We start from the raw sequence: 17242 nt of genomic DNA, 5'->3' as shown, positions 1-17242 counted from the left end.
AAACAAATGAAAGCACATAGAATAATGTGAACTGCATAAAAAGATGAAGTTATCCCTCTAGTATAGATTAGTATGGGTTACTCATTGACCCACACTGTCTGCATTACCTACGATGTCATCGCCAGTGATATTCACACAGATAGTTCACTAGACTAGAGTTTGAGTTAGACTGGGAATCTCACCAAAGCTAAACCAATGAACCATCAGTGTGTAATAGTAGTATAGTGACAGGCAGCAAATGTCAAATGAAATACCCAATAGACCTCATTATCATATCGGCATATAAAGTGGAATCCTAACTCGGGATCCGGACACGTAAATCTGACTTCCTCGTGCCTCCAACATTCACATAAATCTTGCATTGATGTCAATGGGAAATGTACACGATAATTGAGCGTGCCGATCTCGAGTTAGGATACTCCACCCATGAATAGATTTATCTGACATATCAAGGGCATAGGAAGTCACAGGAAACTGGAAGCATGACTATAGGTTATAGAGTCCAAAGACCTAGTCTCTAAATCACGTGTGTTAATACTAAACTGACGTACTGCTCATATACTACTCCTATGAATATAAATGAATGCACATGGAATAATGTGAACTGCATAAAAAGGTGAAGTCATCCCATGCAGTAAATGTATTCCATTCAGTACGGGTTACTCATTGACTCACACTGTCTGAATTACCTATGATTTCATCACCAGTGTCACTGTCACCCCACACCACCATGAGAACAGGGAACAGAAGAGATATAAAACTACTTCATGGTGGTACACTCAACTGTGTCCTTCAGCTCAAAGCTAAATCATTTTATTTCCCTTTCAGGGTTGGACCCTCTTTTTTTAACAGACGTAAAACAAAGTGAAACATCAACTTTTACAGTGCACACATACAGTACTACTGTACTACTTCAGAGTCACACCCTCTCCTGTTCAATGACACTTTGCCCCGCTTTGGCATGCTTTAGCTTGACACTTTGGCATGCTTTAGCTTGTCCTCTCCTGATATAAGGCCTGAGTATGGCCAATTAAAGTGTATTTCTGTGCAATAACAAAAAGGTCATTGTTCCTTCAAGAGCTAGCATGTTCCATTTAGGTACAGAACTGAGTTGACAGTTTGCATGTCATATTCTACCCAGACCTAACCTTTACTTCCTCAAACCCTATAGGCTACTGTAGAATGTTTTATTACTTCTTATAAAACCCAAAATAGTACATGTGGTGGGTGATTTAAGACACACAGGAACAATTCTATTTTACTGTGTCAAAAGTGTTTGAATATGTAGAATATGTTATCTACATTTGTACACTCATACATTTGAGCTGCCTTATAATAATATTGTAATGTTCCACAAACCACGACATTAAGACAGGTCTATCCTTGTGAGATGACTATAGAAGAGAGCTTTTCACAGCAACCACTCAAAGTGGTTCCGGTGGTTAGGAACATACAATATGCAGCTATGTCTAACCACCCAAACCACTTTGAATGGTTGCTGTGAAAAGCTCGCTTTGTAGATCAGAGATTGCCCTTCTTGTGTTGGTCCACAACCAGAGGATACACCACAGTAAAGAGATAAAGGCCTACCATGACTTGAACCAGATCCTAAGACAACAGCTGTAATAAAAGTCATGTCATGAACCACGTTGAATAACACAGATGAAGAATATTGTGCTCCAACTCCACCCACCCACACCCCCCCCCCCCCACACACACACACACACACACACACACACACACACACACACACACACACACACACACACACACACACACACACACACACACACACACACACACCTACACACCCACCCACACACACACACACACACACACACACACACACACACACACACACACACACACACACACACACACACACACACACACACACACACACACATTATCTGCAAACATAAATGTATAACTGACTGATACTGTCTCATCTATAATTGTATAGGACCCTGGCATGTATGACTGTGTCTGTGTATTTTAAATCACTTTTTATATCACTAATCAAGAATAGAATAGAATAGTTTATTGTTCATACAAAGAGAAACACGAATAAGAGGGAAAACTGTACAGTTTGACTTTATTATGTTTATCATGTGCTCAATGTGACAATGTCATAAAAAGCATAGAGGCCTACATGTGGAAAATGAAGGGAAAGTGGCTTGCAGTCACTGGTCTACATTGCGCAGACAGCCTTATAAATTGACATCAGTCTCTCTTTTGAAGACGTCAGGTCTTGTCTTTTCATTAGATGATGGTGCAGGGGACAAATAATCCCTATAGGCCAGGGGAGGTTGGTGGAGGTAGAAAATGGAGGACGGGCTCATTGTAATGCATGGAATGGAATAACTGACTTGAACTATTGATTGTGCCTGTTGTTGTCAGGTGGTGGAGAGAACACTTCACACAGTTCAGCTCCTTATGTCCTAGGCTAATGTGGTGTTTAGTAGATGCCTAGTTGTTACTATACTCATGTTGCAATGTAACTAATCATTTATTGAATTTGATCAGTGTGAAGAAAAAAAACAAAACAATTTAATGTACTCTTTCTTCTCTTTCTCCACTTTTCTCGCTGGCATTATCCTGTCTTGAATGAATGAATGAATGAAAGCTTTATTTCGAACATGTGAAAAAAGAAATAGTTATAACAACAAAAAACAAAACAAAAACAAGAAAAAACAAAACAAAAACAAGAAAAAACAAAACAAAACAAAAAACACTATTTATGTCCGAAAATGAGTAGGAAGAAGCATAATCTTATTTAATCCTACCTCTTCTCCAATACTCAGAGATTAATAATTAATAATCTGCAGTTAACTTCAATATTTATATAATATTTTTTTTACATTAAATCAAATTTATTTACGTCTTGGTTGTTGAAAGAACAATCCAACATCGCCCCTTGTGGCAACCCGTTCACAAAGCCCAGACAGACAAAAGGAGCCAATGACAATAGTGTTTCCAGGGGGGTTCTCGTTGAGTGGCGTGAACCCCAACCACACAACTCCAATTTGAGTACTTCCACTGTCCAATCCCAAGTGTTCTTAGCTTCCGGGGGGGCGGGAACTAAACTCTGGCACTATCACAGAGGAGAGGAGGGGACCTGGGCTTGTTGAGAAGCAAAGCGGAAAGAAAATGGCGGCCGTGGCTGCAGAGCCAGGACCAACGGTGCCACCGACGGTGGACGGGGGAGAGAGAGAGACGGTGCCCGGGGACACCACCAATGTCGACCCGCACCCCGACGCTACGGAGGGTAACTACACGCGTATAATGGACCTGGTCCAGCACCAAGTCGAGGATGGGGATGGGGTTGAGGAATGCAGCCAGGAGGTCCAAACGGGGCTTTGCAGGCCAGAGGAGGTGGAAGTGGAAGTGGAAGCAGCGGGAAAAGGAACCGAGGAGGCAGGAGGGACTGGAGGGTGTCCCGGACCCCGGGTCGGAGAGGTCCAGGAGAGTACCGCCGAGAATTTCACTTCTTTTTTCTGCTACGAGTCGGAGTACCCCCGTATAGCCAAGGAGCGGTTGATAGAGTGTTTCCCTTTTTCGCTCCCCACCGTGGAAGCTGCGAACACCGAGGAGGTCAGTAGTAGTAGTAGTAGTAGTAGTGGTAGTAGTAAGCCCCCCGAGCAGCCCTGCTCCGAGCCCCGCCGAGACCACCAGAACCAGAACCAGAACAGTTCCATCGCGGAGCTCCAACCCTCCTCCGGGGTCTTCCTGCGTTCGTTCCCCTTCGCGCCGCATCCCTTAGCCACGGAGGAGGATGGACTCTCGTTAGCGGAACCGGCCGAGCCCGGCGACACGATCGATTTCTACGATCCGAACCCCCCCGAGTTAACCCACCACCAGCCCCCCACTGCTAACATCGAGTGTGACTATAGTAGAGCTTTAGGACCCCCTCTTGGCGTTGCTTTAGGACCCTCTCTTGACGTTGCTTTAGGACCCCCTCTTGACGTTGCTTTAGGACCCTCTCTTGACGTTGCTTTAGGACCCCCTCTTGACCATGCTCCCCCCCCTGGTTCCGAGTTGTACAAGGACCGAGACTCGTCGGAAGATGCTTCGCTCGAACCCCGGGGGCCCCCCCAGCCCCCCATAATAGACCCCCAGCCCCCCATAATAGACCACCACGAAGAAGACTCTCTGCCGGTCCTGGAGAGGGAAACAGACCTAGGGACACCCATGGAGACCCAGGGTTACATTTGTGACTTTTCCAGCGTTGAGACCCCCCAGGAGGACTCCCCCGAGCTTCCTGGATCGCGGATCAAGGATCTTCTGGACCTGGACCCCTCCTCCTCCTCGACAGACCTCGGGGCGGATGGAGGAGACTCGGGGATGGAGACACAGCCTAGGTTCGAGTCCGAATCGAAAGCCACTGTGGTGCCATCATGTGGTGTTGTGGTGGTGGAGGAGATGCCCCCCGAGTCGGTGGACCACCTGAGACCCGGGTCCGAGGTTCGGGTCTGTCTGGATCACATCATCGATGACGCACTGGTGGTGTCCTTCCGGCTAGGCGAGAAGATCTTCTCCGGGGTTCTGATGGACCTGTCTAAAAGGTACATACAGTATGCGCATTGTCCAATATGTTTCCTCTATGCCACCCTCTCTATCACTATATTTCCCTCTCTCCATCTCTCTCTCTCTCTCTCTCTCTGTCTCTGTCTGTCTCTCTCTCTCTCTCTCTCTCTCTCTCTCTCTGTCTCTCTCTCTGTCTGTCTCTCTCTCTCTCTCTCTCTCTCTCTCTCTCTCTCTCTCTCTCTCTCTCTCTCACTGTCTTGTCCCTAGTGTGTGTTAAACCTGGCTTGCATCACCAGACAGTCTCACCTTGTTCTGTTTACCTTTGAAACCCACTTGCACTGCACTTCTTTCTTACCTACTACAATCTGCCTCTCTGGAGGGAATCTGGGAATTCACATGACGTTACCTCTGAGCATAGGAAATGGAAGGAGAGGTTGTGGTGCTTAGCTAACCTTCCCCCCTGAGCTGAACTACTAACACCATTTTCCACACAGGGAAGGTGGGGTCAGGCGACACACCATGATGACCTCCAAAGCTTGACAACACAATCACAAAAGCTTCGAGGAACGTATATAAGGGCAGTGGCAGGGCCTCTAGTTGTGAAATAGCATCAATAGCCAACCTGAATCATACTGTACTGGGCTTGCTTCCTCTCACACTTTCCTTTCCAGCACTGTTTCAGCAACGGTGTATATTAAACCAGGCCAACCCAGTACAGTACAGATCAGCTAGGCTCTGCTTGGTTCTCTAGTGTGAATTAGGGTTCAGTATTTGGGTTCAGGTAGCTCCCCTGTTCAATAGGGTTGATAGAAATATAATTGGCTCTTTTCATGGCGTTTCTATCTGCGATGTTCAGTATGGTAACACGGCTGTGTTTGGTCAAACAGGGCGTAGAGAAAGCCATAGCCCGAATCCCAAATAAACTCCTAGCCCCTCGATACCATTTTCGATTTTAGAGGAATCGATAGGCCTTAGTTGTAAACCTAAGATTGGTAGCCCTATCCTGCCCTCTAATATACAATACATTGGGCCTAGCTTGCACCTCTCCAATCCTCTCAGATCCCTGGCTGGCCACGTGTCGAGGTGTCCTTAGGCAAGACACTGAACCCCAAATTGCTCTCAATGAGCGGGCCGGTGCCTTGCGTAGTAGCTTGCCTCCATTGTTGTGTGAATGGGTAAATGAGAGGCCATTGTAAAGCGCTTTGGAATAAGGCGCTATATAAGTGCGGTCCATTTACCATTTACCATCTTTAGGAGTGTAGAGAATTGTAGGTTAGTAGGTTACTAGGTGCCAATTTGGAATTCTGCAAGGGAAAAGTCCTTTTAGCACCATGCTACTGTCAACACCTGCTCTCTCTGTCCTTATCTTATACCCTTCTCCATGTCTTTTTTTTTCTTCATCTTCCTCTTCCTGTCTTCCCTACATGTGGTTTCTCACTCTCATCAACACCTCTCCTTCTAATCTTCACCCTCTCTCCCACTTTATTAGCTGCCATTCTATATTAGAGGTTATAATTAAACAAGCTGGCTGATAAGCCCTATGCCATGCCTGGGGACTCGCCTGCACTACGCTGATCACTACTACGCACATACTTCACTTGAGGCTCGTCAATGAGGAAGTGGTGGAATCGGATGTCCCGTTTTTGTTTGATTTCACTTTCCAACTCATTGGTTAGGCCTACTGCTAGTGGGACTGTTGTGATCGTCGTGTCATGTCAGTCGAACAGGTTCTGTGTGGTACTGTATTGATACACACTACTGTGATCCAGAGCAGAGCATCGATCGATCGGATCCCAAAGACAGTCGCTTGTTCAATAGCTCGGCAATGACATGACAGTATGGAGGCAGGCAATCCTCACTGTTACGGTTTACAGTAATTTGCCGTTAAGCCTCTGTGATAACACTGTAATTACCTAGTAATAATATTACTAACCCTATATTATCAAGAAGCATGTTTTGATTAATGGCAATTTAGTAGGCCATGATAAGGCCTAGGGTGGGTCTACTATGCAGTTGTGATGGATTTGTTATGGTTACTGTCTCTACAGTGTTTGAAAAGAAAGAAAACACCATCAGAAAGATATACATTGGCTGATGATGCCGCCCGTAGAATTAATCTGCAACATTTCAACCAAGAATGCTTTTTGTCAGGTCTTTTTGTCGAGAGAGGACGCTGGCGTTGCTTGTTTTCGCGCTTCTCTGCACGAAATCTAGGAATACTTGCAGTATACAGAGTACATTCTCCTACAAAGACATTTAGATTTAGTAATCAAAAAATTAATTAGACCCCTATACTTTCTTTTATTAGTATTTTTTGTTTCTTTTTATTTTACTACTCGATCTTTTCAGTTTTTAAAGCGTCTTTGAGTGTCTAGAAAAGCGCTAGGCCTATATAAGTCTAATGTATTATTATTATTATTATTATTATTATTATTATTATTAACAGTGTTCCTTACACAGATAAGAGCATCTCAACAAGCAACAATGACAAGTATTCTGTTCCGGTTCTTTTCTCTAATAATAATAATAATAATAATAATTATATATTTGATTTGATTGGCGGCTTTGTGGACACCCAAGGTCACCTTACAGTAGACTGAAAATTAGAAGTGCATTAAAAGTACAATTAAAATCAAGGAGATAACAAAGACATGCAACATGTTCAAACAATCCGTTGGCAGTACTGAAGACAACCAGAGGCCCCATCTCCTCTCTACCAACAGCAGACTCCATTTTTAGAGCCTCATTGTTGTGTCCGAGGGGTGGGTGGGTGGGTTGGTTGGTAGATTGGTTTATGGCTTCTGTTTTCAAACTGTCCCATGAGGGCAGGCCTTGTGCCTGTGATTGGCTAGAGAGAGTTCCATAGCATTGTCATAGATCATTAGTGTTCCATTGTTTTAACCACAGATGTGTACACTCAGACTCAGGATGGGAGAAGGGAGTCACACTGACCTCAGTCCAGTCTGCGGCTGCGGTCCAGTTCTGTAGCCCTCTCTCAAGTGTTTCTCCACTGTCTCATGGACTTAAAAGCATTGCGATGGTGTAAGCATGGGGTATGGGGGGTTGCTTGCTACCATATTGATCACACTAATCCAATGCTTTGAATCCAGGAGAGGGAGTAGGCCTAAATAAGAAGGAGTTTTGTTAAAAGGGTAGAGAATCGGACGGCGGCCTAGTAGGATTTAAAAGCGTCTTATAGACATTCACTGCGTCCCAAATTCTCCATCCTTGTTTTTCTATCCGTGTAGTAAACAGTGCACAAGTGTACACTTTAGGAAAAGGGTTGAGAACCGGATTACACTGGATAGTACTGGTAGTCACCTTGTATTTCAGAAGGGGGTAGATGGTTGCTGTTTGAACCAGAGGCGTTGGTTGATAAGGACCCAATTCACTCCTCCGGTCCCTCTCGGCTGTTTAATTTCCTGTGATCGGAGTGTGAGAAACACCCCCTTAATCCTGTGTAATTTCTCCAGTGTCATTTCACACTCCTAGTGTCCGTCTGTCACGTACAGAGAGAGACACTGGGCAGAGTAGACAACGCTTAGGCATGTAGGACTTTGTGTATAGTATTCAATTGTAATTGTATGTTTAGGCCTATAACTAGGATTGTGCTCGTGGCCAGATGTATTTATGGATTGAAGATGAACTCGTTCTTACGCAACTGCTTGGGAAGCCTATTAATTTGAAACACACAGCCACACGCATCCCCTCCTATTTGTGGAGATGGGGACGTTTCTGATTTGAAGTGGAGTAGACCAATTGACAAGAACCATCCCCAGACCTGTCCCTGTCTCTGGTAAATGTTATGACCTCCAAAACACAGCAGCCAGCTACTTTGCGCGGTTTATTTATACATTGTATTATTTATTTAGACACTGTATAGGCCTGGCCTAGAGTAGGCTACAATGTTCATTTCCCATGCTGACCCAGGACAGGGTCTCCTGGGGAGGGAATCCACCCGCCCAAGACTGTTCCACTCACTCCTACCTATACAGACTTCCCTCCCCCTCACTGTCTCCCCCTCCCTGTACAGACTCTGTTCCAGTCTCCCCCACTGTCTCACCCTCCCTGTACTGACTCCCCTCCTCTCACTGTCTCACCCTCCCTGTAGACACTCTGTTCCAGTCTCTCTCACTGTCTCACCCTCCCAGCCTCCTGTACACTGCCTGTTAGTGTAACGTGATGTATAATTCACAGTTGTCTGGATGTATCAGACAGAGTGCCGCGGCCCCTCCTCTCTAGACGGGATAGATGTCTGGAAGTGCTGTATAATGTTTTTGCTTTCGGTGGCTTTAGAATGTCCCTCCCGACCATAGATAATGTCATAGCCCCTCTACTGTTCTATCTCTGTGATCCAGACCGTCTGCCTCTAACGGGAGAGATCCCGTGTGTGTGTGTGTGTGTGTGTGTGTGTTTGTGTTTGCTGAGCATGTGAGAAAGATAGAGAGAATGATGAAAACAAAACCTTTTCATTATGACCATTTTATGACATTTTAATATTTAACACATAATCATTTTCAGACTAGCTTGTCTGTTACCAGCTAAAATATTATAATTATGATTAGGATATATATTAATATAATATATGTTTTCAAAGTCATTGTTAGAAGTGTAATGGTGTTATTAAGTACTCTGTAGGGCCAACATTTAGGCCAAGGCCTCGCTTTATTGGATGCTCTAAATGTAAAATGTCTCATCCACACTCATTTTAGTTTTTTTATTAGTATTAGGCTATTTTTCTATCGGTATCGGCAGTACGGCAAAAAAACGGTATCGGGGGCATCCCTAGTACTCGGTATCGGTAAGCCTGTAACAATAAAAAATGTAGCTGTACAATTAATTGTCGCAGAAATAATTGCGACGAACAATATAATTGTTTCACTGTTATGTGACCCAGATAACGTGATAACACAGCAACCTATGAAGTAAACCATGCGTCATTATTATATTTTTTTACATAAAGTTGAACAGGTATCCTCATCAATAAAAAGGGACTGTGTGTCATCTAGTTATGTTATTAAGTTATTAAGTTTGCAGGATTTCCCCTCAGGTTTGGCTTGATTACGTTTTGAAACATGCTCCATCTCGTGTCATTTATTCCGTCCCTCTCTCTACCAAATAGGGGTGGGCATCGACGATCGATAATTGATCGATAATTGATCGATAAGGATCTTAGTCGATCACAAAATAAAACATTTGGTCGACCACAAATTTTTTTTTTTTTTTTTTTGTGATCGACCAAATGTTTTATTTTGTGATCGACCAAGATCCTATTCGATCAATTATCGATCGTCGATGCCCACCCCTACTACCAAATGTAGGCTACTGTCCGTTTGCCGAATCCTGCGTGGATTTTTAACGTTCGAAAGCCGACTTGATTTGGCAACTGTAAATCAATGCGTGCGGGGTGTCCTCTGATAGGATAGCGAGTAGCTCTCTGTTCTGTCACGCTACAGGGCGCATTGGAAACGTGTTTGATGGACGCAAACAAAAGTATGACCATGCTTTGACCCATCTCATAAAAATAAAAATGCTTTGACCGCAGTTCAAAAAAGAAACCGCGATCACATAAAATAATTGCCATTAGACAATTATTCCATAATTGTTACAGACCTAGGTATCGGTAGTCTGTATCGGCAAGTACCAAAATGTAAGTCCTTTTACGGTATTTGTACCCGGTCTGAAAAAAAACGGTATGGGTGCACCCCTAGTGCCGTCGATGTAATGAACTGTCACTCTTTTCACCTCTCTTGTCTATTTTTATTCGTATGCCGTCACATTGCTGTCAAAATGCAGTAATGGACCAGATGTGAAACAAGATACAAACGCACATGCCCAGGCCGAGATGTCCAGTCCAGTAATTGCTAGTTGCTTTTCTCTGATTCATTGCTTATTCATCATGTTGTTATTATGACACATTCTGACTAGGCCGGCTGACATCATAGATAACATCCATTATTTCCTTGTTTCAAAGAGGAGGAAGGTTGGTTCAGCTCTGCGCAGGTCCAGTAGAGGAGGGGGGGGGGGGGGGGGGGGGGGCTGGGGGGACGTGATTTATCTTGCTGTGTGTTTGCGGTGCCCTCCATGCACTCACTAATGCAGCAGAGGGACAAAGTTACCCAAGGCCATCTATCCCTGTGTTGTGCTGTCATCTCCCTGGGACATGGGATGTATTTTAGGACAGAATCAAATACAGGCCTGACCTGCATATGATAAATATACTACATATAGGCCTAGTTACAGTTAAAGGCACAATCCGCAATTCCTGAAGATGTTTTTGAATATAAATATGGGTATAAATCATAGCCTGATATATCCATTGATTCTGGTCTACCCCATCATAACCCCAGAAATATTTGGTTTCAAATCATGGATTGTGGCTTTAATGGTAACTAGCTACTAGTTGACATGTATACTACAGAAGGCCTACTGTCTGGTTGTTGAACCTTTTGATTTGATCATTGGTTTTCAAGTTTGTGAAGTAGTCATGTACAGAAAGTGTTGGGGTGAAAGCATCCCTTTGACTCAAACTATACTTTGCATTGACTCAATGATTTTGTCTGTTCAGATGTATTTCGTCATCGTAGTGTTGAAGGTACACTATGTTGCGGAAGCGCTTACTTATGTCTCATTGCATGTCCCACATCTTCAACAGGAGATAATAGATTGTTTTGTGTTGACATGTATGTCAGTTATCCTCTAGTGTCTGTCCCTTGTGATTGTTTTGCAACGAAACGGACAGGAGGTATTGTCATCAGCCGTGATGATGAACAGAGGTTTCCTCTTCTCCTTCTCACCTGTCTTCGTGTCACACAGACCTCTGTGTTTTAATACCTCTAACAGCAGGGAAGCTGTGCATTAATATAGTACACAGCACAAGGCTTGCTTTCTTCCTCTGGTGGTTTTCTGTGTTCTAGACTGTGGGGGTGCATTTGATCTCCCGCTGCGCTCACTTAGGCTGCCTTCCGCAGCCTTCCGCCGCCTTCCGCAGCCTTCCGCCGTTCTCCTCCACACTTCTGTTCTGTGGGTTTTACGTAGTAGAAAGACGGCTGCAGGGTCTTTGTTTGGATTGAACGGATTTACCTAAAGTATAATAATAATAATAATAATAATAATAATACATTAGACTTGTATAGCGCTTTTCTAGACACTCAAAGACGCTTAAAGTGATCTCCATTATGAAACAGGGAAACCTCCTCACCCGCAATATTCAAAATGACCATGGAACGTTACAGAGGAGCCTCAAGATATATCAAAGCTCGCCGTTTCTCACACCACCTCTCTCTCTGTCTCCCCCCCCCCTCTTCTCTTGTCTCCCCAGGTTTGGACCCTATGGAATCCCAATCACTGTGTTCCCCAAGAGAGAATACAAGGACAAACCTAAGCCTGAATCTATGCAGCTAAAAACAGAAGAACCATTCCAGCCTGAGACAGAGAAAGTGACCGCTAAGGAGAACCTAGACCACGCCTCCAAGGAGCCGCCGCCCCCCCAGGCTGTGACAGCGTCCGACCCCGACAACAACAACCCCAAACCTGACCCCCCCCAGCCTTCCCAACAGCCTCACCCCTGGACTAATAAACCTCCCCCGTTGTTTCAGGAGGGCGCCCCCTACCCCCCGCCTTTGTTCATCAGGGACACCTACAACCAGTCGTTACCTCAGCCGCCCCCCCGCAAGATCAAGCGGCCCAAGCGGAGGCTGTACCGCGAGGAGCCCACCTCCATCATGAACGCCATCAAGCTCCGCCCCCGCCAGGTGCTCTGCGACAAGTGCAAGGGCGCCGTGGCCACGGGGGACAAGAGAGAGCCGCCGCGCAGGGGCCCCGCCTCCGACGGGCGGGTCGACGACGCCAAGCGGAGACGCAGCGACACGGCGGCCACCACCACCGCCGCCGGCAAGCGGTCGCGGAGCGACGGGCGGTCTGAGGAGAAGGGCCGCGGCGCTGTGTCGGAGGCGTCTAAACGGCAGGCCTCAGGGATACGAGTGGCCTCCTCCTCCTCCTCCTCTTCATCTTCCTCCTCCTCTCTGGGTCAGGCGAGGGGCGGAGCTGGGGGGAACAGAGTCCTGAGGGGCGTGTCCAACTCCTCCACCACCGCCACGTCGTCGCCGTCAGCCAATAGCAGCTCCCGAGTGAACCAGCTGAACGCCAAGAAAGTGCTGCAGAGTAAAAACGTGGACCACTCGAAGGCGCGGGAGGTTCTGAAGCTGGCCAAGGCCCAGAAGAGGCAAAGAGAGACGACGACGGCCACGCCCGCGGTCGCCGGCGGCAACAACAACACGGGCGCCAACTCCGCCAAGACGATGACGCGGGCCGCAGCCCTCCAGGAGGCCCACCAGAAGGTCCACTTCACCCGCCGGGTGCAGCAGATCAGCGGGGTGGCCCCCAGCAGCGCCACGCCCCTCCCGCCCCGGATGAGGATCAAGCCTCAAAGGTACCGTAACGAAGAGAACGACTCCTGCTCTACTTCCCCCTCTAAGTCGCCGCCGCAGCCTTGCCTAGAGAAAGGGCTGGGCGGAAGCGCCACCTCCCTAGGCCCCCCCCGTTTGTCCCCCCCAAAGCCATTGGCGCTCTCAGTCTCAGTCGCACCCCCTCCTCCCCGCTGCACCTCCACGCGCTCCTCCTCCTCCTGCTCCACAGGCGAGGCCACTGCTGCCGCCACCGACACCACCGACACCACCCAGGGCCCGGTTAGAGGGCCAGACCCAGAACCTGAGCTCAGGCCTCAGAGCTTCACCCAAATCCAGCCCCTGATCAGATCGTCCCACCAGGACCCCCACCCAGTCCCGGCCCCAGGCCCAGTCCCCCCGGTCCCGGGGCCGCCCTCGGAGCACGGCGACCCCAAGAGCCAGGAGCCAGAGGAGCAGGGGGGGCGAGAGGAGAGGCGGGAGACGCGGGGCAGCAAGGCCGGCGCCGGCGGCAACCTGGTGGTCTACATGACCCTCGACCCCAGCCTGCCAGACTCCTCTAGCACCGCCTCCATGTGCAGCGTCGATAGCGCCGACGACCTAAAGTCCTCAAACTCAGAGTGTAGCTCCACCGAGACCTTCGACTTCCCCCCTCCCGGTGCCATGCACTCACCGCCCCCCGCCCCCCCCCCCCGCTGCTGCTGCTGCCCCCGCTGCCCCCAGCACGTCCTCCACCTCCTCCTCCTCCTCTTCCTCCTCCTCCTCCGCAGCGACCGAGCCCACTCCTAAGGACGAGAAAAAGCCCAGTAAATCTGGGAAAAAAGCCGGTGTCTTTTCCAAAAACGTGTCTAAGTGTTTGGCTGCGGACGGCAGGACCATTTGCATAGGGGACATCGTTTGGGCCAAGATATACGGCTTCCCCTGGTGGCCGGCCCGGGTCGTAGGCATCACCATCACCATAGAGAACGGGCTGCTAGCTAGGCAGGAGGCGCGCGTCGCCTGGTTCGGTTCCCCCACCACCTCCTTCCTGGCCCTCTCCCAGCTCGCCCCCTTCCTAGAAAGCTTCCAGTCTCGCTTTGACAAGAAGAGAAAGGGCCTGTACCGTAAGGCCATCACCGAGGCCGCCAGGGCCGCTAAGCAACTCACACCCGAGGTTCGCGCCTTGCTAACGCAGTTTGAGACGTGAGGTGGTTGGTGGTTGGTGGTGGTGGTGGTGGTGTTGGTGGTTTTGGGGAAAAGGAAAGGTAGGCAACAAATGACACCTGCTTCCTCCCCCCTCCTGCTGCACTGCTCCACTCTCACTGCTAGTCACCTGCCATGCCCCCCCCCCTGTCCCCTCTCCCCTCCCACTCCCTCCCTCCCCCCCTTCTGCAGCCTCTAGGGAGAAAGAAACTAAACAATTCAGGCCAGACAGACAGACAGAGACAGACAGACAGACAGACAGAGACAGACCGACAGACAGACAGAGACCGACAGACAGAGACCGAGACAGAGAGACCGACAGACAGACAGAGACCGACAGACAGACAGAGACCGAGAGAGAGAGACAGAGACAGAGACAGAGACAGACAGACACAAACATAGACAGACAGGACTCTCTAAGATCCAAAGGGACTGAATGGGTGTTGGAGTTCTCTGAACACTGTTGCGTAAAAACAATGGCAGTGTTTATATGTTGTTTTTATTTGATTCAAATTTCACTTATTTTTTACAACATGGTGGAGATCTGGTCAATTTTGTATTTCCGACGTGTGTTTCAACCATAAGCTTTGTGATTGGAAAAAGTCTGAACAATTCTCCTTATTTCTTAGAATCGAAGCGTGTAGGTTTGACCCCTTTAAGAGGCTTATGTCATGCTCTAAAACAACGCGGTTCGTAGGTTTGCTGGTTTTATCGAGTTTTGAGTTTCCCAGAATTGTAGATGGTTTTAAAAAGAGAGAGTTGATTTCTTCATCTTCGTCTATGCAAACAAATGGTTTCAGTGTCAGATACTGTGAAGAAAACTTCTGAAATCTGAAAAAAAACGTGTTACAGAACAGCAGCAGGCAGCTCTCTGAGAACGAGAGAGAAGAAGAACAGAATCGCATTTTTTAGCACATTTTATGTACCTGTGTGCTTGTGGATATCATAGCCGACAAGGAGGTTGTGGACCCTGGCTAGCGTGTAGGCTAGAGCCTAGCGTAAGAGCTCGGATACATGATCTTAGCAACCAGACGGTGGTAGTTAGCGGTAGCTAGCAGACTAACAGTAGGTAGCGTCTGGGGGTCAGGCCCCCCGTAAGCTTTTGATCACCGGGTGGCTCCAGGCCAGACAGGGGCTTTCCTGACAGTTGAGGTTAAGCTGGGGGAGCAAGGAGGTGCTGGTAAACCTAAAGGCCGATTTAAAGTTCTTTTCAAATCTTTATTAATAAGTAATTACAGAAAAAGTGAATGACATTTCTGTCATAGCTTCCGCATTTTGGCCAACGAGAGAGTCTGAATCTTGTCGGAATCATGTGCTACCAAGCGGACCAATCACAGAGTTTACTGTTGCGTAGAAACTGACCGCGCTGAACGCGTTCTTAAAATTTTGGAGATGTGCACATTAACCCTCTCCGTAGGCAAGGCGGGCCCACGCGGGACTACGCAAGGCTACGGCGTCGATTTTACGCAGAACTTTAAACTGGCCTTAAGTCACCTCAAGTGCTGGTTGGTGGGTCGGTCGGTCAGTTGTGAGAGTCTGAGGAGGAGGAGGAGGAGGAGGAGGAGGATGTGGTGGTGGGGCGGTCTTCATCACCACTGGATACAGACAGATCTGCCTTCTCTACTCTCTAGGCACCTGTGTAGATCTCAAAGGATTGAAGCAAGATGGCGAACATTCTTGTCAGCTTACCTGTTCTCATCTAATCCACTCAGATTTACACAAGTGGATAGGAGCTAGACTAGGGGTTAGGGTTGTGTCTGGACAGGGCCCTCGTCGCTCATCACTCCTCCCTCCCTTCCCTCCCTCCCTCACTCCTCCCTTCCCTCCCTCACTCCTCCCTTCCCATGTTCCCTCTAGAGCTACCGTCTCTCTAGTCTCCATAGCCAACGCTCCCCACCGTTATCCAAGACTGTTCGTGTGCGCTCAGATCTTTTTATCTCTAGCTCCTTGGATTTGCTTGTGGGGATATGCCACACACACACACACACCCACACACCTATATGGAATGAGGCCCCAGGTAGTGAAATACTTCAACCCGATTCAACTGATTTAAGTCATGTCTGCATCGAAGAAAACATTTTATTGTTATGCCTTTTTATTGTTCTAAGTTGATGCAGGCTGCCATGTTTCCTTAAGATCACCATGATACTGAGTCAATAACACTGACTAGCATAAACAGAGAGAGAAGAGTTTTTTTTATTTAAAAAGTGACTTCTCTTCCCATAAGGCCTGTGGTGTGGCAATATCATCCCTACAGGGACGTTCTGGCTCCATTTGAGTCCAGTTCTACTTTGTAAAACATTTACCATGTTTTTTTTTTTTTTTTTTTTTTGTCATATCTTGTTTTGATTGACTTCCTGAGTAGTCCAGTGGTTTCTCTGGTCTCTGTGTTCAGCTGTTACTCAGTGCTGCCGCGTGAGGTGAGGAGTGTGTTTGACTTTATTTGGTGTGTCTGATCTTTATCTTATCATCACTCTACCCTTATTTGACTGATCTCATCCGAACTGTGAATCTTGATTATATTTGTACAGTTACAGTACCTTCTGTATCTCAAACGTTATCCTCAACTGAGGCATCATCGATGCTTAATAATGGACATTTTCTTTTTGGGGCGGGAGGGGTGGCCGGGGGGGGGGGGGGGGGGGGGCTGTTGCCATGGGGGGGAGGGGTGTTGGTGAGGAACTGTTCTCAAATGATGGTATATACTGATCTCCAAAAGTATGTTGAATCTCATGTTCTTGTTCATTAATTGGTATCCACCTCTGACAAGACATAGCGGGGCCCTCAGTAAGACCTCCACCCAGTTAGGATTGTGTAGGGAGGGACCAGAGACTCGAGGGTTAACAGACAGAAAGACATACTGCTTGGTAGAGCACACTGACTTGACCATTTTGTAACAGCCAAGACAACGTGTATTATTATAATGGGGTTTGGCTCTTGTTTCTTTCTCACTTTTATTTTGGACATCTGTTTGCAGATCAGAGAATGCTGTACAGGGGATGAAAAAAAAAAAAAAAAACGTTTGGAAAAAAAAGAGAGAGAAAAAAGTAAACAGTTGAAGAATACTTGTGTAAATGTTTTTTTCTGATGTTTTAAAAAAAGTATATAAATAAAACTGTCAACTTCAA

General features: G+C 47.2%; 1 protein-coding gene across 1 annotated transcript; it reads left to right on the top strand.

Moving 5' to 3' along the window:
* Positions 1-3150: 3150 nt before the first annotated feature.
* On the top strand, positions 3151-14118 carry pwwp2a (PWWP domain containing 2A; the record flags this gene model as incomplete). The annotated part of the gene is given in 3 exon segments (XM_080549403.1): positions 3151-4565; positions 11849-13607; positions 13609-14118. Coding segments are annotated over 3 exon segments (3684 nt in total).
* Positions 14119-17242: the final 3124 nt, after the last annotated feature.

The sequence above is a fragment of the Nansenia antarctica genome, assembly GCF_963989245.1.
Source record: "Nansenia antarctica genome assembly, chromosome: 20".
NCBI lineage: Eukaryota > Metazoa > Chordata > Actinopteri > Argentiniformes > Microstomatidae > Nansenia > Nansenia antarctica.
Note: the sequence above shows the minus strand (reverse complement) of the source record. Positions and strands in the feature narration are given on the sequence as shown.